This window comes from Cyprinodon variegatus, unplaced genomic scaffold, assembly GCF_000732505.1.
Source record: "Cyprinodon variegatus isolate N-32 unplaced genomic scaffold, C_variegatus-1.0 Scaffold56, whole genome shotgun sequence".
NCBI classification, from domain to species: domain Eukaryota; kingdom Metazoa; phylum Chordata; class Actinopteri; order Cyprinodontiformes; family Cyprinodontidae; genus Cyprinodon; species Cyprinodon variegatus.
Window position 1 is genome coordinate 1,073,314 of NW_015150509.1, and position 25,886 is coordinate 1,099,199.

At 36.5% G+C, this 25,886-nt stretch overlaps 1 protein-coding gene across 2 annotated transcripts in view; it reads right to left on the reverse strand.

Annotated features, from left to right (window-relative positions):
- The window catches only part of pcdhac2 (protocadherin alpha subfamily C, 2), a 30,795-nt gene extending 18,231 nt beyond the window's left edge, over positions 1–12,564 (reverse strand). For both annotated transcript variants that reach the window (XM_015371330.1, XM_015371331.1), the window contains exons 1-2: positions 9,771–12,564; positions 8,632–8,690 (exon numbers count right to left, since the gene is read on the reverse strand). In XM_015371330.1, coding sequence (XP_015226816.1) covers positions 8,632–8,690; positions 9,771–12,314 — 2,603 coding nt within the window. In that variant the 5' untranslated portion in view covers positions 12,315–12,564. The remainder of the gene's footprint in view (positions 1–8,631; positions 8,691–9,770) is intronic.
- Positions 12,565–25,886: the final 13,322 nt, after the last annotated feature.

Consider the following 25,886-nt stretch of genomic DNA (forward strand, 5'->3'; position numbering starts at 1 on the left):
CTTACAAAACAACCTATAGGTTTAACTGTACTTCTAATTCTAAAGCATCTATTGCAAACTAAATACAATCAAAATTTCTAAACAATGCCTTAGAGCAGTTGTGATTATCTTAACATAAACTTGCATTCCAAACCTTTGATTGTCATGGTTTTCTTTATAGCAAAACTATTTTGTAGCATCATAATGCATTACGTTCTGGTTCAGATACTTTCTAAAACAAACGCTTAACAAAATATGGTCAGTATTTAATATAGAGAGATGTGAAGTTTGCTAAGCACATTATGAGACTTAGAACCAGCATGAGGAAGAATATCTCATATCACATTTAGAAGAGACAGTTTAGGACTTAGAGAAAACATGCTTATCAGTTCATGCAATTACAATTAAGTAACACTGAGATTTAGATAAGTTAATAACAGAGTAAGATTTTGTCTTTTCTTTTTTTTCAGTTCAAGCTTGTTTCCAGCTTTGGGGGACAGAACTCACACTGACATTCTGTGTAAACCTGCTGATGTTTACTTTACAAAGACTGAAATAGTATTGGGAAAACTATAAGCAGTAATTAATAAGCTTCAAAATGTTCAGAATATGTTACTAATTGCCACTATGTAAATCATTACAACGGTTACATCCTGAATCCTATGGGATGTTGTTTGAACCTTATTTTACTTTTAGTTTGTTTTTGGAACAATTAAGTTGAAAAACCACCAGCTATGATTTGTAAATATTCAGCCAACAGTGAATCTACAGATGTTATTTCAAATATAAGAAATCAGTTTTCTTCATTATCACTACATTCTCTGTTAAGGTTGATAAATATGATGTATTAATTGATCAAAGGTTTGAATGGAAAAGATCAAACATTTCCAGACCAGTTTTATTTTAAGTACAAAGGCTCAGCCTCCCTACTGCAGGACACAATGTGGACCAGGTTTTAATCGCACATTCTGCATTACCAACGTACTAATTATTCTGCTTTAAGTTTCTCTTCACAGACGCTGCTAAACCTGAAACCTTTTCTGAAGGAAGACTCACGGTTTGTGCCAAATGTCATAGTAAGGTAGGAAAACTATTAATGGATATTACATAGAGCTCAGCTGCTGATACTTTGGAACTGTTCCCAAATTCAGTGATTTAAAACAAACAGCCTATAGTATTAAGAACTAAATCAGAAGATAGAGACATGTGAAAATTATGTGACTATGTCAGAATAGGTCACGATTCAAATTAATTAAATAGAAAACCTTAAATATGAACCTCCAAGTGATTATCTAGGCACAAAGTACAATGTAAAATTAACATGTGTACCTGTAAACTATATGGAATATAAATATTAGAGAATGCAAAAGAAGCTGCTAAAAGTAAATAAATCAGGAAAAAAAAAACTTAAATTGAGACTGTCTACAACATAAAAAAAAAAAAAATAAATAAAAATAAATAAATTTAAAGCAGCAGAAGCCTATGAAGTATTTAAAGACAATAAATTTCCATAAATTAGAGATTCTATGAATCCTTAAATAATGCACTAGATGTACCTCTGAAAAACTTTAAGTAAAACTAAGAAATCAACACTTTGACTAGTTTCACAATAATAATCCAGGATGTTTATTTAGACTTTCTCTCCCCCAGCATCAGGACTAGCTGTTTACTCAATAAGATACAGAAATAGAGAATAATGTTTGAAATGTTTTTGTAAAAATGTTACTTGAATTTTAAATAAAACTCTTACATCCTAGAGGTAAAAATCAACATGTATTTACTTCAATATATGAGGAAGTTATCTTTTTGAGGAAACTAACAAATAATGCTTGAAACAGAACCAAAGACTGAGATGTGGTTCAAGAAGTGAAGAACCGATGATATTAATAGACCTAAGAAGTCAGTTATGCTTTAAATTACATTAGATGATTCTACGTGAAGCGTATAAAAAACTGTTTACTTAACTAAAAGATTAATATAGAGACAAATCAGAATCCTAAATGCAGATGACAAAAGACTTAAAACAGATTATAGGCTAAAACAGACTAAAGACAGTTCTAGCTCAAAGCCAAATAAAGTATGTTAATACTTACTCAAATATCTTTGTGTTTCGAAAGACATTTTTTCTGTCCGCCTCTCTCTTGCTTGTCCCATAGAGACAGGAAACACTCACTCCGCATTCCAGTCTGATTAAACAACTTCTGTGCACTGCCGCACACACTCATTCAAAGTCCACAGGAAGACAACCTTTATTTTTTCCAGCTTGGCAGAGAACTACAGGAATGATTAAGGTTAAAGTGGACACACTAACTTGTTTATGAATATCCAAGACGAAATGTACAACCTTAAAAAGGTTACATTCCTAGAAATTACAGATGTGAGGACATAGCGCTGAATGTATGAAGTGTTCAAGACAGCTGTATGAATTCGGTTTTGTAAATAAATGTTCCCCCCTCCGTGTGACAGAATGATGTCAATCGTCAGCCTTCTTTCTGTCATAAGAGAATTCTACCAATGAGATTCCACAGAAACACTAAGCAACAGCCAGTTGCTCATTTTCCTTAATCCAGCTAAGACCCCTTTGACTTGAGTTGATAAACCAAACTAGGCAAGTCCAGTGAATGGGGCTTTGCTTTACTGTCGCCTTTGCTTTTTGCCATGTTTTACCACATTTCTTTCTGCCTAATGATCTATTATACTTGAAAAATGCATATCAATGCAACTTCGAAGCAAATCAATGTAAGCAGTATTCACAACATTGTATTTGCCTTAATTTAATGCATCAAAAATTCCATTTGTAATCATATATATATATATATAAAACCTGAAAAAATGGTTAAGACATGACTATTTGTGTGCAATGAATAAAAGACTTGAGTTTTTACTTTTTAAGTTGAATAAATCATAATAATAACAAAAAAAACTCTAGTAATATTCTAATGAAATCAGAGGTAGTTGAATCTTTGTCATTTCATTTGTCATTTGTCTCATTTGATGCTTTCAAAATCCCCCAAACAACAGTTTACAAAGATATATCATAAGAACATAAGGGTGCCTTACTGGAGGAAAGAACACTGCAGTAAACCACTGTTGATGCTTGCTGAAGCTGATTTGTTATTGAGGTTTTAAAGCACCACAGAAAACACTTAATGCTTTAACTCAATTCTAGGGCCAGTAAGAGTATCAAGCAAATAAGTAAAGCATATTATTTTGACATAATGAAATAAAAAAAAAAAATTATTAAGCGTATATGGTATCTCTTTTTGCATTTATCTCAAACAACAGAAGTTTCGGAAAGGTTTTAATCTGGAAAAGGTGGGGAACTATAAACAGACCATGTATCAAATATTTTTGTCTTAAAACCTGTAAGGTTTGCTAAATAAAGATTGACTTTTGGGTAGATTTACTGCTCAAAATCATATCTTATTCTTACATAAGTTAATAACACTTACTGACATTATAGAAACTAGGTAGACTCTTTGATTTTGTTCATGTTTCATTTTGTTATTTCAATTGGGAACTTTGCATTATAAATTCTAGATTCAATGCCTTTTCATGAAATGGCTTGGGATTTCTATAAAAAAAATCATCTAAAACATGAACACTGAACTGCTTCACAGAAACTTGTGAGTTGACATGAGCTAGGCAGGTTTGACTAGAATCTGACTGTCACTACAAAAAAACCTTTGCTTTAACATAGTTGCTGCCCTTTAAATCATTTAAATTTAAACCCCAGTAAACAAAAAACACTGCAGCATCTGCAATTCAATACTGATCAAGCGAAAAATGAAAACATAATAACAAAGCCATGTGTGGACAGAATAACTACATCTTATTTTAGGGGCTTGTAAAACCTCTTAGGCAGAAATGATTTTAATAATATTAATTTATTGCTTATTGACCCAGTTTGGCTTTACCTATTCATTAAATATTGTGTTTGACTCTAGAATACTTTGACAAAAACATGTGTTATTCCTTCTATTTGTGCAAGGTGCCATGTCTGCAACACAGCACAAATCATCATTCCTCCATTTCTGTGCTTGACAGCTGGTACTTGTGCTAATGTACATTTTTGCAAACTATCCCATAGTTCATTATGGTCAAACACATCTGAATTGTACCTGTGTTAATGGGCAATATTTCAATATATTAATATATTCCAGACATAAACATTTAACATGCAAAATAGGCTGGCAAGGTAGCCAATGATGTTCTCTTGTTTTATTAATGTTAATGTTTTTGTTTTATTAATTTCTGATTACTGCCGTAGCTGACATCAGGTTTTAATGTGCTACTGCCGGGGAAATCAGAACGTTTGCAGTTATGAGAAATCATTCTAATAGCTGAATGAAAGAGTGGCAAAAAGGTTGCAAACAGTCTTATATGCCTAACAGAGTAAACAGCAATAAGTACTGGTATACAGTCAGTACTCAGGCTTTTCCTCCTTGGCTTTGTGTTAACATACAGTTACGTGTCCCAAACCAGCTAGTTTCTGTAATTCCTGCTTATATAGAACTGATCACATGTTGATGATCAATGGGACCATTGACAACTATTGTTTCACTTAAATCTTCCAAAAGAAAAATTAGTAATTTTTTTCTTAAAATTCTTTTTTTTATTTAGTCTTTGTCTAGTCTAATAGATATTATCAGTGTAATTGTTTTTTTATGTATGTAAGAGATGAGAATTTAACTATTTTGGAACCTGATCAAGTTCTTAATGATTCTAAGAGGAATAACCCTTACCATGACTATATGAATAAAAAAAAATATATACAAATTGTTACATCCCTGAAAAGCAGAATTAAAAAGTTCTATATTTTCTTTATACATTTTTTTATTTCACCATTGAGTGAGATTTTGAAAGCCTTTATTTCTTGTGATTTTAATAATCATGGATAACAGATACACAAACTTCAATGTCTAAGCAAATTTCAGTATTACATAATATTAAGAAATAATTATATTTTGATAAAATAAATATGTTACTGACTGGTACTTTAAACTGACATTTGCTCCATCCTCTTGGAGCAACATAAACAGTGCAGATTGACAAATCCAATCATGCCTGCGCCGAGGTTAAGGGATAATATCACCCACCTCTGTGTCTATGTATGTTATAAGCACTGTCACTTTAAAAGATGGCAGCAGAAAATTGCAGTGATGATTTGTGTTAATCCATGTCGTGTTACAGTGACTTGATGACAGCATACATGCTATGATCTCCTGCTCACCATAAGAAATTAACACTAATATCCAATTAAATCAAACTTAGATGGACTCGATGATCGCACAAGTGAGCAGTAAGCACAGTTAGCATGAAATTAGAAAAAATGTGTACAAAGCGTGGGGATGTGAAGGAAACTCATTAGTTCCTGATGTTCCAGCTGTCGTCATACAGTATGCAGATGGAGATGCTCTTTGAATACACATTTAGAAATGTTTGCCTGACCTATAACTATAGTTGCATTTTATTCAGGTTGTTTTGATCTCTTTAAATACTGAAATATTCTGGTAAATATAAGCAGATACATAATAAACCAACCTGTTGTAAGAATTTGGGTATAAGCTTCAATTAGTCATCTTTAAATGCAATTTCCATAATCAGTTTGCCATTGAGTTAGTATTTTTGGATTTAATTTAATAATCAAAGCTTATGATAAACAAGATATAGTTCATATGAGTTTAAACTGCCTCATGTGAGAGGGACAGATGTCCATGGGAGGTAGCTTTTACAGCAGAAATTATCTTGTGTGCATCACATAATCTGAGAAAGGTCATCGTCAGCTCATTTTGTCCTTCATGCTCCACACGTAAGAACTGGAAGGGGAGGTGGGGGGGTACTTGAATGCTGATGACCTATATATTACCACACTGCAGAGGAAAGCGGTTACTGGATCCACAGGCAGAGCTGTTCAGGCTTTTTTCCCCAATGGAGGAGGACAGAGGTTCAAACAAACTCTGGGGCATACCCAGAAGCAGTTACTGAAAATGAGAGATGCTGAGCAGTAATATGATGCTGCTGTGTCTTTTTTAAAATGCATATTACAATGAGATTACAGTGTGTGTAAGAATTGAAAAATCTCATTTGAAACAATAGTTATTGATGCACATTTTAAAGTTAACGCAAAAAGTAAACAATCATATGGGTTTTATCTTAGTATGTAATGGGGTTAAAAGGTTAGTGCATCTCTGTTCAAAAATCTTCAATCTTCAACTTCTTGATTTAGGTTTCTCCTCATAGCAAAACTTATTATCCAATGCTCTAGTAAAATATGTAGTTGGATATCTTGCACAATTAAAATCATGGGCATGTATAGACAAAGGCGAATGGGGTCCAGTGCTCCTACTGAACTGGTCTTGGCCCCTGTTAGGGCCCCTCTATTGAGGACGGGATACTAACACAGTTTCTTTAATGTGCTGAAACAGAAACCATCATTGATTGGTGCCTTACACCAATTTAAGTTTTTACCTTTACTGTTTTACTTAAAAGAAAAAAAAAATTAATTAAGGAGTTGCAATTATAGCTTTAGCCATAGCGAGAGAAAAAAATTACAGTTTTCATTTACTAGATTAGTCTGCAATATTCCACAAGCAGATTTTTGCTCACTTAATTAAATCATGAAGTAGTGAACTATTTTATTTACTTATTCTCTGTGCCCAAATGAACAAAAAAAGGACTGGTTCCCCTGGTAAATTAAATACTTCAAAGTGGTTAACTCTATAGCACTAATATTGGTTATGAGATGACAGGTAACAATACAGATAAGTTGCTCTGTAAGGTGTGAATTATTCAAGTTAATAAAGTAAATTTGCCGTTGTTCAATCTGTGTGAATGTGTAAACCTTTAGAGGAAAAAACTAAATACATTGCATAATTGCCAAAGGTTCATCTTTGATCTCATCTGACCAGGGCTAAATCTTTCAGATGTTTGCTGTCTTCTAACAGGTTTGTACATGTGGCAGACTACAAACACTTCCCTCTGTGTTTTTCATTTAACAACTAAAGATTCTTATCACTTTGACATTAAAGCCAGCTTAAATCATTTCCCTTTAACCAATTCTCCCACTTGAACTTTTCTTAGATCTCAACAGCTCCTGTAGAATACCTGCACAGCTCTTGCCTATTTCTCTGATTAAAGTTTTCCTGGTTGATTGACTATGGTGGAAAGTCATCTTTACTAGGTTTGCAGTCATGTATTTTTTTTTTTAATAATTGAATACATTTTTCTCAATAATAATTTCTATGATGCTTTGTTAGAAGTTTAAAGCTTTGAGAATTATTTTTCGTGACCTAGCCCAGTTTTAAAGTCAAGACAATGTCTGTGTAAACATTCATTGAAGAAGCACAGTTAACATTGTTCTTTAATCTAACGACTAATTTATCAATAGGAAGACCAAAGATGATTGTTACATGGGGAGATATTTAACAGTCAAGAAAAAGACAAAATTCACATGATTCTTTCACTATTTAGCCATCCCTCGTCTACTGTAAGCTCACGTAGTGGAATTCAATTTTATAGATAACAAATTGATTCCAAGGGTCAAAAGTATATCTATTTTTTTAGTACCAAATGTCAAATCTGTTTTGAGTACAATAACAGCTATACTCAAATCATTATTTCTGGTTGAAAATGTAGCTAGTCCAAGAAATATTTGTGCATATTGATCTAAAGAGTCGTTTGAAAAAGCAAGTTGCAAAAAAGATGGTTCCTGGGTAGTCTTTGGGTCCACCAAACCTGCATTCAAGCATTGCCAACAACCTCTCTCACAAAATAACAACAAAACAGAATATTAAAAAAATGAACAAAAAGAACTGATATTGTAAGATTTGTTCTTGTCAACTCCCGTACACACACACATTCTGCTATATATAGTGAGGACCATGTGTTGACTCCCATTGACTCCTATTGATTTTCAGTCATTTTCAACCCATTCTATGCCCTACCCATAAAACTAACCCTAAATCTAACCATTACCAATGCATACCCTCACCCCTGACCCATTTGACACCTTAGCCCTAAACCTTACCATTACCAAAATAGCATGTGAGGACCGGCAAAATGTTCCCACTTTGCAACAACTGGTCCTCATTTTGATGTTGAAATTGGAAAATGGTCCTCACTCTGAGTGCTAGACAGACACACACACACACCTAAATGAAGCAGAGGGTGAACTTCATTTACCCTGCAATGCATTCTACAATATTGCTTCTGTTCTTACCATTTTTGTTTCATTTTCATAACACAGCACATTATTTTTTACAGCCTAACCCAGTTTATTGGTAGGTTATGACAAAGGAGGACAGAGTCTTTGTTATTAATGAACCAAGTAAGTTATATACTTAAAGTGGTGTAATTCATACCATTGTATTAAACACACTTAGGTATATATTGAATAAAAGCATTTTAAAAATCAGGGACTTAGATATACTCAAGGAAAAAGTGTTGCAATCATCCCCGGTTACACCTACTAAACATTGCATCCTGGAAACATTTATTGGTTTTAATTCACAAAACTAGTTTATCTGCACATATCTAAATCAGAGCCTTGCATATTAGTGAGGCACTGATTTAGATATGATTGAAATCATTAAAGAACTTTAACCATCTTAAGAGTTCACATAAAGTTGAAGGGAGGGAAAAAAAGCTTACCTCTGCACCCCTGCCCTCAATGATGCAGAATATCGCCAGTCAGCATTCGGAGCTTTTGGCTGAGAGAGCATGAGGAAGAAAAAGCAGAAGAGAAGCAATGGATGGAAAGAAACACAGAGGGAGAGAGACAGGGAGAGTAGAGAGTGTGTTTAATTTGATCTCATAGGGTGCATGGCCGTGCAGGGCCATGGCTTCATCTATTATTTATCAAGCACATCCCAGGTCAGGATTTGGTTGGAGGGCTGCACTTGTGTCACTCCATCACAGCAAATGCAGCAAAAAGATTTTAAACATGGCTGTGCTGAGCCAATATGACAGATTCTTTTTGACAGATTATTACTTAATCTTCGAATTTGACAGCTGAAAGTGTTTAGCCCTGTCCCTGAGTGCTCATGTCTGTTATCAGTCTGATGTGTGTGGGTTTGTGCATATCTAGAGTAAATCTGTCTGCTACTGATATATCCAGTCTGAAAGTTGGAAGGTCTCAGTAGACATGAATTGCTGCATTTAAAATCCAGAATGTAATAAACTTTATTGCTAAAAAGTTGAATTCTATTTCTATGGAACTAACCAGTATGAAAATAGGCTATTTTTTGATCAAGCTTTCATGTTTAGCATTAGCCAATAGCTCTATTTTTCTAGCTCACTTTGGAGATGCTTCTTAGTGATTTTGAAATGTGTAAATCTTACAGTGAAATTGCTGATTTTAGATACAAAAAATGTGGCCAACCACACTTCAAATGAATAGTGAACTTGCTTTAGATCAAGGGTTGAAAAGGGTAAAAAAAATCTGGAATATTCAAAACCTTCCTCGAAACATTCCAAGTACAGTTAATCTAGAAGAATTTTGAAGATATTGCAAATGCAAAAAAATTAATGAGATTAAAAGAAATTAAGGGGGATTAAATAAAAAAAAAAATTGACATTCTGGTGTGGAAAAGCATCAGGAGTGACACTAATGCAGAATAAGTCCTGAGCAACAAAGTCTGCATACATTTGATTCACAAGAGGACAGGATAAAGAAAATACCCATAATGAATATAATCATAATAGTCTCAGACACATTTCAAATTTGAAATATAAAAGCTTCACAAAACTATTAATATATACATGGTTTCATGCAAAATAAAAGGACCAACCTCTGGGCAGATCTGAAGAGAAGCATCAGGCATACTCAGTCTCCGTACAAATCCACTTCCACTAGTGAAGAAACGGTCAGCACCACTACCCCAGGTGCCACTGATTGGCCGACCCGTGTTGTAAAACATAAAGGTGTCGCTGCCAGAAGTAGCGGTCAAGCAGGTCTTGTAGCAGTAGGTTTTTGTCAGTGAGCCATTCCCACGCACCTCAATGTAATGAGGCTCCACTTTCAGGTCTCTTCGAAGCACCACATTGTTATTAGGCTGTCCTGCGGCCCCTCCGACACCTCCCCCGCCTGCACTGACACTGCTGTTTCCGCCATCTGGGGGAGGCTTCTGTGAGCCACAGCAAGGAGAACAGGAACCAGGCTGGGTGCAGTAAGCATGGCAACGGACAATGGCAAGCACCACCACGGTGACCAAGAATACAAATGTTGTGGCGCTCAAAGCCACAATAAGATAAAGAGTAACGTTTGAGAAAAACAGAGTGGCATGAGGTCGCATTACCTTCTTGGTATCAGGTGCAACTTTTGGTGCCACCTCCATGACTGCCACATTAATAGTGGCAGTAGAGGAAAGAACTGGCTCTCCGTGGTCTTTTACCAAAACTGTAAGAGCAAAAGAGGTGGAGTTGTCCTCCAGGATTCTCCGGGTTGTCCGGATCTCTCCAGTGTGCTCATGCACTTTGAACAGGTCCAAGTCAGTGGCTGTCTCCAGTACGTAGACCAGCCAAGCATTTGGACCAGCATCAGCATCATATGCCACAACTTTGGTCACCAAGGCACCAGGCTCTGCATTCTTTTGAACTGTCTCCAAGGAGCGTGTCCCATTGCCAGCAGGACTTACTATTAGTGGAGCATGGTCATTCTGATCCATAATGTAGATGTAGACAGTAGCAACTCTACTTAGTGGAGGAATGCCCCCGTCCTGGGCTTTGACCTGGAAATGAAACTCTCTCAGTGACTCATAGTCGAAGGCTCGCAGGGCATAAGCCTCCCCAGTATCGGCCTTCACAGACACATATGAGGTGACAGGAATGCCGTGGTTGTTGTCATTGAGCACGGTGTAGGTAATGCGTGCATTCTCTTTGATGTCTGCATCTTGAGCTTTCACAGTACACAAAGAGGCCCCAGGGGCATTGTTCTCAGTCACATATACTGTGTATGAAGTCTGCTCAAAGCGTGGCGGGTTGTCATTAACATCCGCAACATCCACTTGTATCGTCTTCTGGGAAGATAAAGGAGGGGTTCCTCCATCCGTGGCACTCAGAGTGACATTGTAGGCATCAGTGGTCTCGCGGTCCAGGAAGGCTGAGGTAACCAGGGTGTAGTAGTTTCTGAATGACTTGATCTTGAATGGAAGGCCTGCTGGGATCTCTAAGGTCACCTGCTTGTTAGTGCCAGAGTCCCGATCAGTGACACTAATGAGGGCTACAACTGTATCTGCACGTGCGTCTTCCCTCACAGGGCTTGAGAGAGATGACAGCACTATCTGAGGGACATTATCATTCACATCCACAACCTCCACAACCACCTTACAGTGGGCTGCAACAGCTCCCGGGCCTTTATCCATTGCCTGGATGTACATCTCATACGAGTTGGTCTCTTCATAGTCAACATTGCTCCTCACTCTTATTTCACCTGTATTGGTGTCCATGCTAAACATCTGTCTCACTCTTTCAGGGGTGTAACTACTAAAAGAGTAATAAACCTCTCCGTTTGTGCCTTCATCCAAATCTGTTGCATTTAGTTTGATCACCAGCGTGTCTTTGGGGGAGTTTTCAAACAATTTCACCTTGTAGACTGAACTGTCAAAAACGGGATTGTTGTCATTTGAGTCTAGGACCCGGATATTGATTTTGGCTGTCCCTGTTTTTTCAGGTATTCCACCATCCACAGCACTTAGAATTAGCTGGTGGTAAGGCGTCTGCTCACGATCAAGGGGCTTTTTAAGGACTAGCTCTATGTGCTTTGTGTTAAGGGAGGGCTTGTTTGATACCAGCGCGAAATTCTCGTTTGTGCTGAGCTGATACATGCGGACAGAATTGGATCCAACATCTGGGTCCTGGGCGTTTTCAATCGGGTAACGAGATCCCGGCATAGCAGATTCAATTATTTCCAGTTGGTACTCATCTCTGGGGAACTGCGGCGCATTGTCATTTGCATCCAAAACCTCCACCTTGACATAGTGCACCTCTGTAGGATTTTCTACCATCACCTCCAGATCAATGATGCAGGGGCTGGGTGAATCACACAGTGCCTCTCTGTCGATCCTGTCATTGACCAGCAGTTTCCCATTTTTAGGGTTGACAACAACATAGCGCTTCCCACTGATGGAGGTTAACTTGATCTTACGGGTGGAGAGCCTTCGAATATCCAGCCCCAAATCGTGCGCCAGATCACCTACCAGAGCTCCGTTTTCCAGTTCTTCTGTTATCGAATACTGCAACTGTCCAAACGCAAGGCCACAAAATAAGGAAAACAGCACAAAATAATAAAAAGGCACATTCCTCCCTGTCCAGTTGCATGTCCCCGTCACAGCCATGGCAAGCTCACAGGATCCTCAGACGGATTAAACGCAGCCTTCCGCCTTTTTTGCTTGCAGTATCTCGCATCCCAGCACCTCATTAAGGTGGACTAATTGGTCTCCCAGTGAATGTAAGAGGAGCGGCTCATCCATCGCGCTGCCCAGATGAAATCAACGCTCCACGGTGCACCCATCTTTTTTCCTTTGTCCGTGATGCGTTTTTTTCCTCTCCTCACTCCAAAGCGCGTTGCTGACGGGTGTGTTTCCCAGCCGCTGGAGCTGTGAGACTAACAAGGCAGATGAAACATTCACACACAAAACCGGAAACGAACATGTTTGATTTCAAAGTAAAACCACATATTCTTCTTCCTCTACTTCTTTGTATAAATTAATAGTAGCTATTATTTTTTTTGGCCTATTATTATTATCGCAGTGAGGATGAAAGCAAAAAAGTATATCATTTTACACAAGCCTAAAAAAAATATAATTATTTATGTTATACCTTTTTATATGCCAAGTCTCTTGTGATTGTCTGTATGTCTCTGTCATAAACTAAGAGGTAAAACGATGTAACCAGATTTTTCATGAAGAAATCCAGCAGTTATTTAGATTAACAGGGAAGCAAACATCCGAAATAGTTCAAAAAAATAAAATAAATAAATAAATACATCTCAATTTTTTCATTTTGCCCAGAAAGTCGCACCGAGGAAATATTTCAGAACTTGTTCATTTATTCACTTGCATTTCCTTGTAGTTTGGAGTCTAGTTAAAGGTATAAAGTGGAATGGGAGATTTTTCTTCTAACACACTGAACATTATTATTATAAAGTTTGATTATTATTATAAAGTTTGATTAAGGTGAAGAAATCTTATTGCTAACCTTTGAAACAAACAATCACACAGTGATGTAATATCATTCTCAGTTCAACCAATAGATTTATATAAAAAGAAAAAAAGTCTAAGGATGGAATAAAAATCGAATACAGTAACTAGGCATTTCAGCGGAAGTTGCTGTGTTTACTGATGCCTGCTTTACATTGAAAGCAGCGCATCCCACCCTAGCGCGCGCTCAGACTCCAGCTCTCTCCTCCTCTCCGCGGTGGCGCATCTTTCTTCCATCCACACCCATTTCTCTCCTATCTCATCCCTCCATTGCGATACTGGTTCTGAGAACTACTACAGACAACACCTCCAGTGAGAAAAAACAAATAAATAAATACACAGAAGAGATCGTGGAAGGAAGGGAGGGAGAGGGCAAAAGAAAAAAAAAAAAAAAAAAAAACCAATCATTTTTACACACATGCCCCCAGTGACAGCATTTCGGTTAAATAAATGATTCTGCTGAAAACACTAATGAAGAGATAATAAATGTGAATATAAAAAAAAAAAAAAAAAAAAAAAAAAAAATTTTGGGCTTGGATGTGTGAATATAGCCGCCTGCAGTCCACCAATCCCATGTTTACAGACAGAAAATACGCGTCTGCAGCCTCAGACGCATGTTTAGAGACAGGCTCCTGCTTTTGTCGTCCTTTGTCTTCCACGCTTGACTCGCAAGGACGGTTATTTCGCCGGTAGCTATTCTGCGGCGCAGGCGGCCAACCCCTTGGCAAGCATTTGGGGAAGACAGCATCGCCCTGACAATCGCAACCTTCCCTCCTTATGGATCACTGTCAGCAGTGGACCTCACGCTGTCAGGTCATATAACCGTTTCGAATACAATGCGAGGGGGACCTCATGAGGCCAGCAAAAAACCTAATTCCTCCTTTGGAGAAACAGGACGAACTCACCATGCATGTGGGGCCAAGCAACAGTATAAACACCCCATGAATATTTACATGTTTTTCACATTACAACTTCAAACAAAACAGAAATTCCTGAAATATTTGATTTAAGATTACAAACAAAACTTTAAAATAAGAGTTGTGGTAAACATGATTCTAAATGCCTGTTTTAAAAACAATAATCTATAAGTTTAGTATTGATATGTTTTAAACCCACTTAGTGAACACCAGGGGCTGTGATAGAAGGGGGGCCAGGGGTACCCATGGCCACCCTTAGCCAATCATTGGCCACCCCTGTGGCCACCCTACCATTTATTTCCCTCTAATACAGATGGTTGCAACAGTAATACTCTCAAGTGAAATATTCAAAACATTTTAATTTTTCTTATTTTAACAAAAAAAAAAAAAACACTGTGATTAATTATGCACATCAATATAACATTAAAGACAATAAATACAGAATTCAAGCAGAAATAGCTTTTGTGTTTTATGGGGTAAAGTGAACAGTCATCTAGGAGCCTCATGAAATCATAAAGTACTATTTGAATAAAAAATTATTAAATAATCAATTTATGTAGATATTTGTAATTGTAAATATCAATTTTATGCAGAATGATAAAAGTAGGTAAGTAATGACAATGGAAAAGCACTAATCTTTGAATATATTCATCTATTTGTTAGCAAAGGCTGTGAAAATAAAGTTGGTCTTTATCTTGAAAATATGGATGTTTTGCTTGTTCATTTTTCTGTTGGAACAGTGTAGATTACCTTGAGGTTTTAGTGCCTATCTACTTTCAGCCACCCCTCAGTGTATATTGGTTATTGCCTGGCCACCCTTAAAAAAATTTTCTGGCTATACCTTTGGTCAACACTTAGCCTATGCATTGATATAACTGCAGCTTTTGGTAGTATGTCAACCAATTTGAAATAATGAATTAGATAATCATGCTAAACTGAAAGGTTTGTCATTTTATTCTTTGCAAATTCCTTACTTAGCTCCGGGTGTACATTTCAGCCATTGTCTTAAGCTTTAGTGGTAAAGGCCAAGCCGACTGGGCAAAAGTTCAAATACAAAGCTTTCATTTCAGGCAGAAGTAACAGTAGCTGTTATGTCTTCTTTGAGCAGCTAAACCGGCTGAAATGTAGAACATGTCTCTCCTAGAGGGAGGGTGCATCGTGTCAGAGCAGGGCCGAAGTCTGGGAAATCCATTCTAAACACAGAAGCAAAGTCGGTCACAACAGCTGGCACAGTGGGGCTGTCCTCATAGCCTTAAGCAGAACACATCATGGGACACATTTATTGAGGGGGCCACAATGCTTTTTCTCAATAAGCTGTTTGTATAACTGACTTTCTGTTTTCTCCTGCAAAACATAAATGACAAAAATAAATAAATAAATAAAATGTTAACTGTCATGACAAAGTATCATAGGATACTTATAGGGTCTTTGACCTGGGGGTGGAGATCATTTCATCTTAAGTTATGTTTGTGTAATGTTGGCTTTAACTTGTGATTAATCATTTCATTTTCGTAATGGCCGATTGGAAAATATGAACAATGAGCAGTCAAAGACGGTGGCTAACAGGGGTCAGTGCCCTGTATAACTAGCCCTGGTCCCTCTTATGGTCCCTGTATTGGAGACATAATACTAAATCAATCTCTTATGATTATATTCTCTGGCATAGAAACCATGATTGGTCCTTTAAATTATTTAGACTTTTGAATTTCAAAGTTTTTAAGTTAGATCAGAGGTTGATTCTATGCTAACTCAACATTTTAACAATAAAATATTTCCATTGTTTTGATTTACACTCCACAATGGCCCTCCTGCTACATCTGCTGTATAACTTTTAATTGTTTTAATTAAAAAGCTATTGGACTAAATTAGAAATTGATTCATTAAGAAACAACAGAAATTACAACATTGAAGTTTTTCACCTTCAGACTAACATAGACTTTATCCTATATTTTGCCAACTTTAGGTAAGAGCAGGTTCCACTTATTACTGTCTTGATAGGCTATTCAAGATTACAAAGACATTATTTCCCTCATCTAATAAAGGAAACACTAACCAGGTGTATAATAAAATAATTACAACTCTTTAGAACATTTAATCTTTATTTTCTCTCATCCAACTTGCAAAGCCACAAAACCTCATCTCTTTGTTACTTTGTATTGTCCACCAGGTCCTTACTCTGAATTTTTAGATGAGTTTTCAGAGTCCCTTTAACAGAGTTAACCCTTTAAAGCCTGATCCAAGAATAAAACAAAACAGAAAATAACTTTTTTTGGTTTGAATTCCTTATTTGACCTTTTAACAAAATATGTAAAAAGAAAAAACAGAAATACATTTTTGATATTAATAATTTAATACTATGCGATAAGACAAGATTATTTTTTGTGTAATCTTCTACTGGTTGTTATCAGGTATATCTGATTGTGTACAATAGGATTTTGAGCAAAGTTTTTACCATTAAATTATGCAAAAGGTGTCAGATGCAAAACATTTCAGAAACCGTATGTATCAAATACGATACATTTGGCATTACAGGGTTAAAGGATAGTTCTCCTCCCCAACAAGAAGGTTTCACATAAGCAGCTCATTTTCAGATAGTGCAGTTATACATTTTAAATAATATGTTTCACTTTCTCTCTCCTCTGTGTCGCTGAGCAGTGTTGCAGAGGGGAAAAGTATTGTTTATTCACAGGTTGGTGATTTTGTTGATAGGGTTGCTTGTTCTCTGTGTACTGCCTTAGACAACGCAGCCACTTTGAAAAAGAAAAACTTTCAAAATAGAAGGCTGGCTCCCTTAGCTGCACACTCTGTAGCAAAATACTAGGAAACTAGAGAGAAAATGGCACTCTTCATGCCTATGGGAATCCTACCTAGTCTGGAAAAATAGTTTACTGCTGTAGAGGATCCTTCGTAAAGTAAGAGCAGCATATTTTACCTCATTAATAGAGGAGAATAAGAATAATCCTCGTTATCTTTTTTAATACAGTTGCCAAACTCAGTCAGAGAAACAACTCGTTTTAACCGTCCATCCCACCTGCTCTTAGCAGTAATGATTTTATGGGATTCTTTATAAATTAGATTTCATCCCAAACAGGGTCACAAGGGATGCTGGTGCCTATCTCCAATTAACCTAACAGTCATGTTTTTGGACTGTGGGAGGAAGCATGCTCAGGGAGAACATGCAAACTCCATGCAGAAAGACCCCAGGTCGGGAATCAAACCTAGACCTTCTTGCCGCAAGCCAACAATGCTACCCACTGCATCACTGAGCAGCCCTAATGGAAAGAGTTAACCCTTTTATAAAACATGTCTGGATGTGTAAAGACCGGAGGCAAGGCCAGGCCAGTTCCTTTGTATCTCTGCTTCTTTCTGTATGTCTGCTTCTGTCTCCTTGAACCCCTGTCCGCCTCGACAGATGACCACTCACAATCAACCTGGTTCTGCTGGAGGTTTTTTCTTGTAGAAGGGAGTTTTTCCTTTCCACTGTTACTATAAGCATATTTAGGGTGAGGGATTATCTTCGAGTCAATGAGTCGATGCAATCAACTGGTTTTCTTTATATAGAAAACTGAATCATTTTGACTGTATGATTTGGTTGAATTGACACTGTAAAGTCCCTTGAGATGATATGTGTTGTTAATTGGCGCTATATAAATAACTGAATTGAACTGAATTGAATTTAATTAAAAATGCAACTAGTTACTGTGTGCAGGGAATTATTCAGACTTGGTCATTAAAACAGCTTTAGTCAGTAATTAAGGCATAATGCAATGTGACCTGCAACAGTATTATACAGAACGAGTTGAGATCAAACTAAAAATCAAAAGTGGTAACATCGCCATCAAAAACTCTGAAGTTATGCCATACGCTTTCAGATTTTAAATTATTGAGTAGTGTTTAAGATGTGGCGATGCTTCAAATGTGTCGCTGCTTGTACACCTGCCTGGTTCTAGAAACCATTTTTTCCCTTTTGTTGCATAAGAATTGTGTTTCCATGGTAACAGCAAATTGATGAATGCATGAGCTGTGACCAACATTCTAAATCGGATGTACCCCTCCCTCCCCCCTAAACACACACAAACAAGAATGTGCTTATGTATATGCAGGCTTAGTGACATGGCTCTAAGAGTGTTGCTTGAAGGACTATTAAAGCAAATCATGCAATATTGCCTTTGGGGTAGCTTCATCTTTAAAAGACACATATCAGTTTTTGAACGGTAGCCTAAATCACCTACAGGATGAAAGAGAGCTTCCAGGTCTATGTTCATTCATCTGGTCATCAAATGCAGCTCAGACTGCCACTTCGAATTAGTAGGATAAACTAGGAAGGTAATGAATGCTTTAACTCAACCAGCAACGAATAGCAAATATAAACTAGTGCAGCAGTGGGCCCATGGCGAAGGCAGCCATGCACATAAGTAACCTGCCACAGGGCTCACTCATATAAAAGTCAAAATCTCACTGCTCCCTACCTCATCAGAACTGCTATCGGGTCCTCTGTTTCTCTTCCTGCATTGCCTCTAAAACTGAAATGTATGAGCTTTTTAAGAATAGATATAAATATTAAAGACAGTATTGGTATTTATCAGTTTCTGGATTTGCCCCATCAAATGTAGAATAATGACAAGAGGACAGACGTTGTCTGTAGAGATCTCCATTTTTATATAGTACATTTTACAGATGCAGTAACAGATTTGTACTCCTGTCTTGTCCAGTGTGCTTCCTTAAATTGGAGTGACAACCTGCTCATATCAATTCCCTCTGCAGTGCTATGATTGTTTCATCTCTCCAACAAAGCCCCGTCTCAGACTGAAACGAGTGATGCACCCATTTTTTCCCCTCTGACTGCTGTTGGAGCCACACATCACTAGACACTTGCCGGAGAGCTCCTCGGTTTATCCTCCCAACTGTTATGCAAACCAAAGCTCTAGGTGAAAAGACTCCTGACCCCATTGTGCATGGGCTCTGGCCAGAGGATCGCAGAAAATGGGTCAAGCGCTTGCAGCATCTCTGACACTTTGACTGATGATGTTGCAGTTCAAAAAGCAACACAGATTTTTAATTCATGCTACGTTTTTGAAGTCATACTTGCTGTCCTGGCATGACCTAATGAAGTGGCAATTTAAAAAGCATTAAAAATCAAATGATAAATAATAAATTTAAGTAGCTAGGTTCGCAATGATAAAGTAACCAATTTCCTTTTAGATAGGTAGGAACTATAAACTGTAATTTTATATCTGCTCCTCTGGGGCTAAAAGCATGAAGCGAGAGTTGAATGCTGTCATCTGGAGATGTATTTAACTTGACAAAAAGAACAGTTTTAAACCCACATGCAAATGGTGCACAACAAAGGATTACAGACCCTGATATGGGAATAAAACAAATCATTCACAAGATGCACTTATAGTGCATACAGTACCAAATTTGCACAATTTTCGCAATACATCCCATTTGATTTTAGAAATGTACGCATGTGACAATCCTACAAAAAGTGAAGTTTGGTTCCATAGTGGAGTCAGAAATTATAATCTATGAAAATCTGGGGTGGGATTTTTTTTTTTCAGTTTGTCATGGTCAACACTCTGTTTCCCTAAAATAAGTTAGCTATTTTGGGGTTTATGTCAGTCAGCTTTGTACATCTAAAGCCTTGCAAGAACATATCCATTCTTCTTCAGAAAGTGGCTCTAGGTAAATCTGATTAGAAGAATACAGCCTATGCGCATCTGCTTTCAAGTCTTTCCCCAGGTTCTTAATTTGATTTAGGTCTGGACTTTTTCTGAGGCTAGTGTAAAACATGGACTGGCTTTTACCTAAACAATTCTGTTCTGTTACACAAAGATAAGTCTGAAACTATCAGGAAACAGTTTGACAGGGTGTTGCTGGAGAATAAATAAGGGGGAAGTCTTTTGCTTGGGACTTCATCTGATCTGGTAGTATTCCAGCGCTGAGGTAAAACTTTCCCTGTGTTATGTGCTTATCAAAAAATTGGTAATATTTTATTGGAACAAATTACATTAATACTTTTTTTTCTTTTCATTACTTGGAGAACACTCCCTCACAAACTGATAAAATTGTCTTACAATCCCCCCATAGCTCAGCTACCTCAGACCTGAGCTTTTCTATTCGCTTTCAGCTTTTTCTCTTTGGATTATCCTAAATTAAGCTCCCCCAATTTTTACATCCCAATTTACCAGTATCCCTGTTTCCTGTAATGAATATCATTCCCACAGCCAGATTAAGCTACCACCTTGTTTCACTCTGGGTACAGGACATGACCACTTGTCTCTACATAAAGCATTTTGGATATTTTTCACCTGCCTCTAGCGCCTTTTTTTTACATGTTTGATAATTAGCACCACTTTAAATAGAATTGGGTCATCTGAGAGAGACCCAAGGTAACACCGGATCTGAAAACCTGAACTGCTTTTGGACTGCTTTGATGCAGTTACTGTAATCTTTCACTGTTAGGAAAATTATTATCTTCTCTAAGCCTTCAACTTGTTTTTTAGACCCAGTTCCAAACAGTGTTATTTTGAGGAATTATTCCCTATTTTCTCCACCTCAGTTTTTAGAGTTTCCTTTTTCATTTCATTTCAATATTGCAAAAAAAAATGAAATATCTTAACCAGGGGTTATGGTGAGAAACTAGATAATTCTGTATTGATATAACGTTTTGTAACCATAACCTGCTTTAATCATAACCTTATTCCTGACATGTCTACTGGGTATTTTAGTCTTTATGATGCTGCATCTTAAATGAAAAACTAATGTTCTCTAAAAGTCTCTGCAGTCATCAGAAGTCAGTGGAATAGACTGAGATTTATTTTGAAAATGGTGTACTTTATTAACCTATTAGGTAGCAATTTGAAAGCTATTGACTTACAAGTTTAATCAAAGTGTGCCAGTATAAAATGAGGAACCAATTTTTATTGGTAAATGTGTGTGTCAGCCATTTATTTTTTTCTTCTACTTCACTATTATGCGCTATCTTTTGTTGGTCTATCACATAAATATTCAAAGAAATATTTTGATTATATTTTGTGAATGCAAAGATACTATAAGGTATTGATGATTTTGCAAAGTAGTCTAATTGGTTGCAAGTATGCTTAGGAACCCACATGTTTACACTTGTTTTGTTGTTTTTTCCACTTTGGACACAGTAGTTAAGTACTCAGTTTGAAAGAACAGCAGTCTGCAGTGAAAAAGCACTTAGAGGATCAATACAATGCTATCTGCAGGTCCAGCTCCCTGCAAACAAATAGAGTTTTCCCTATGTCTGGGAAAAATACATAATATTTTATGATAAAGGCTGAAAACTACACATTAAGGCTTTGCATCATTGCCTTCAAGAATGTAACGGCTCACTGACCAACCTATTGATGACATCTCAAGAATTATGTAATGTGCTCATTGCAAATCATATTAGCTTTATTTATCTTATATTAATTTACAATTACATCCTAAGACATTTCACTGAGTCAGTTAAAACAAATGATACAGACAGATTGGTTAACTTTTTTTATGTATTGCATCGAGTCATTGACTTACAGAATTAACTCCTTCTGGATGAGCATATGGAGACAGTAGACATTCACTTGCATCGTGTCGCTGACATAGCAGAAGTCTCTCCTATCAAGCATGCTTGTAGCAACAGTGGAGAAAAAAAATACTGCTTTAATAGTGAGAAACTTCCAGCAGAATCAGACCCATTATGAATAGCAATCTGATCTAACAGACTAGAGATTTGAGTAGACCCCAAAGAAGAACACAGGCACTAATCTAAGGTTGTGCTCTGTGTTAAAACCCAAGCATTTTTTGGGAGTCACTTGCTAGTTTAGGGGGCCTTAAATAGTGTCTACTTTCAATTGTGCCTTAGGCCAGCTGAGATGGAGGTTGGGGTCTGCAAATCTAACAGCTTAACTCATATGATGAACTGCAAAGAATGATGCAAAGGAAAAAGATTCAGGGCTCAAAATAATCTAGATAGCTTGTGCAAAGACATTGGTTCTCCATGCTCCCACCTTGCTAAATGTTAAAGAAATGTCCTAACGATTGTTTCACCAATGATTACACATCAAGAAATAATTGCATCAATATTGACTCTGAAAATGTGTAGTCAAAATATTATTTTGCATCTTACTTGAGTGATAATATGCTTCTGTAACAGATGATTAACTTTAAGCCCTTTTCCACCTTTATCAAAAACAGTTACCTTTTTCAAAGGCATATTTAAGATTAGAAGGCAATCTATAAGGCAATGCTGCATTTGTGTAAGTCTTTGGTATCTTATGCAGCACATAGCCATTTCTACAGAAAATAGTTCATTTCTTGCTTCAGGTTATCTTAGGCACAATTTTACACTTTTTTTGTTTGGTTGTGAAGCACTTTTAGAACCAGGGACATTGCCCACTCTCAAAATCGAGCCCACGGGGGGGAAAAACTGATGGCAGCAACACTCAGCACCCGTCTGTAGCCTGTGGTGCACTGGTTAGATCTGCTGGCCTACTTCGGATTCTCTGAAAGCAAAAGCAAGTTCTGGACCTCAAGGCCTATATTGTGGCAGTTTTTAGTTTTGCAAAGAATCAGAGTAGTGAGAGATGTTGATGTTTTCTTCCTGCTCTACTAACTTGGTAAAACCTTTGCTTTTACATTGAAATTCCGCTTACCATTGCCTTGTTTCAGCTTAATTTCACACTAGGTTATTAGCTTTGTCATATGTTAACCTTAATAATAAAAAGAAAATAAATCGCTGATTAATTTACTCCAACCATAGTCATAGTACAACCAAAATTTATTGTAATGAAGATTTATTATACAAACATAAAAAGCATTTAATGGTTTGGTAAATGAAAATGATACATGTTTCTTTTTAAACTTTCTTAAAAGGAAAATTTGAAACTAGTGCATTCATTGTATGTACTCATCCCCCTTCATTCCCTTGACGTTGCTTTATAAAATCACATCTAGCTATATTGCCACAGTTTAGATGAAATCATTTTAATGTATTAGAATAGAATATAATTAAACTTTATTGTCAGTACACTGTCACAAGTACAAAGCAATGAAATGTAGTTTAGAGAGTATCTGTAAGAGGCTATAAAATAAACAAATATGGAAGCTATATACAGATAACAGGAAAGTTAGGATATGGATTTTATATATATATTAGCAGGGTCATAATACAGGATAAATGACTAAATTTTTTTATAAAAAGATACATTCTGAATAAGTTAGAAAGCATAAAGAATCTGTTTGAATAAATTTTGTTTAATGGACAAGATTGTAGAATTATAGCTTTGTGTTCCCGCTGCCAACAGCAAGCAGACTTAAAGGCCTCTATTATCCTGAAAAATAGCTTTGTCGGGTTCTCAAATTCCAGCTGTGGCCCTATGTCCTTTATTTAGTTTTTAATTTCTAAGAATTAGCACACAGTATTATAATGAGAAACTGGGTCAAACTGTGTGTGAGGGAATTTCAGAGAGACAGCAGGGGGGGTGCATTCTGCAATACATCTTTATCACAGACTCAATGGAGAGATGGATTAAAAAGCTTTATTCAAACTAGCATGATCAGGCATTACATTAAAAACCAATAAGCAACATCAAAATCGTTCAGTTAACAAGACATGGACATAAAGAAGGACCTTTCTCATTCGTACTCTTTGATTGGCTAAGCAGGATGAAACTGGTGGGAATTTGATATAACTGCTGAAGCTTATTGTACAGTATGAGTGGCAAAGTACCTGCAAGAAAAAAAAGACAATAAATTCACTTATAGTCTACACTGAGCACAAGTATCTCCTGTGCCACTCAATCACAGTGAATACAGAAGATATCAAAAAGTTATGTTGTATAAAAAACACAAAGTAGAAAGCAGTTTCATTTACAATTGATGAGTTTACTAGTTCATAACAGAACCTCCCTTCTGAGTCTTAAATTTCCTAGCATACAAGCAGCTCAAGATATTGTAATCTGGGGAAACTTATTTATTACACCACACACACCTAATAACAACAACAAAAGAAACAATGTTTTTTTTTTGTTTTTTTTTACCCATTCCCTGGGATTATTCTGTTGGGACAGAAGTTGGGTCCAACTGGCGAAACACTGGGTCACAATTGGTGACTGTTGATTGCAAAACAGATATAACCTCCTAATGGCCAGTTTTTAAATATACAAAAGCAAATCTGACTTCTCTGAACCCCTTCCACATCATTCAATAAGGAATAGTAAGATGCAAGAATAATTATACAGCTATGTTTAATCACTACATCTTGATTTACAAAGGAACGAAGAAGTTTAAAACCTTATTGTAAAGTTTATTAGCAATTCTGGCACAATAGTGTTACTTGTTTTAGTCCATTTTCATTTAGGAGTTTTACACTAAATACTGGGTTTTTGCTGTTGGGACAAAATATAGGTTGGGTTCCCTAAACACTGGGTCTAAAAATGCATCCATGTTGGCCAAGACAAGAGAATATATCAGGCTTACAATTTCAAAGCTGCAACCATATTGGAACCACAAATCCCAATGATTTTTTTCTAAAACTTTAAATAGGAAATGGTAACAAATTACACTGCATATTGAATGCTAAAGAAAACCTGGAACTTTTGTTAGTTCTAATTTATTTTAGCTATGTTAAACACAATTGACTCTGGGCAACAGAATTGGTCATAAACTGAAGCTAAGAGCATATATTTATTTCTGCTTTAAATGCTCCTGAAATTGTGTTTTTACATTACATTGTGTTTTGGTGGTGGTATTTGTACAAACAAAAAAGTTAATCAAAACTATTCTACAGAAAATAAAAGCCATTTGAAGATATTACATTGATGCAGTAAAGTAATTCCAGTGCTCGTGTTGTTTATGCTTCTGTTCCTTCAAAATAAGTTTGCTAATTTAGGATAGCATTAGCATCTTCCCTATTATGAAGCTGGAACAAGTACATACTAACCATGCTTTTTCAGTTTTTGACCAAAGAACTGTTTAAGAAGTCAATGTAGGCATGTTAAAAAGCTAAATTCATACGAATTTGAAGTTTTCTTGCAATTTTTGTGGATCCATTTGACTGCTTTAAGATTTGAATTTTCAGAAGAGATATGAACAATTTAAGAAAAGAACAGCAATTTAAATAAAATTGTCATTTAACGGGGATTATGAATTTCGCTGTGCCAAAAAAGACATTGATTTGGTATATTTAATATATATATTATACATTTTCTATGAATACTTAAATCAAACATTGGCATAACTTAATTTAAGCCCAGATTTTACTGCCCAGCTAGATGATTCTTATATTAGGTCGAACCCAAAACTACATACTATATTGGTTTGAATCAAAACAAACTTGAACTGGCCCATAGTTTATGCAGAACTTGATTAGCAAAATAACCCTTATATATGTTCATAAACATATTTTTTCCTTAACACTGTAATCCTTTGAGTGAGAACAAAGTACTATTGTTTCAGTTGTCAACAGTCTTTTACCAGGCAGAAGGCACGCATGGAGCTAATCATATGTGCAACCCGGTAAGTACATCATCACTGGTGAAATCAATCAGTTCTGTCACTGACTGCACATCTAACATGCACTTGACCACAAGATCCCTGGTTATTCATCTTGTTCAGTCTGACACACAGCCAGTGAGACGCTCTAAAAGGTGAGCAGCTTGAAAGAGAAGAAAAAGGGGGGTTACATTTCACTGACTCAGAGCGTGAAGCCGGATATATCCAGAAATACTCCCCTTTCACTGCATTACCGCAGAAGTGCTGCATGGGATTACATTTAGATTCT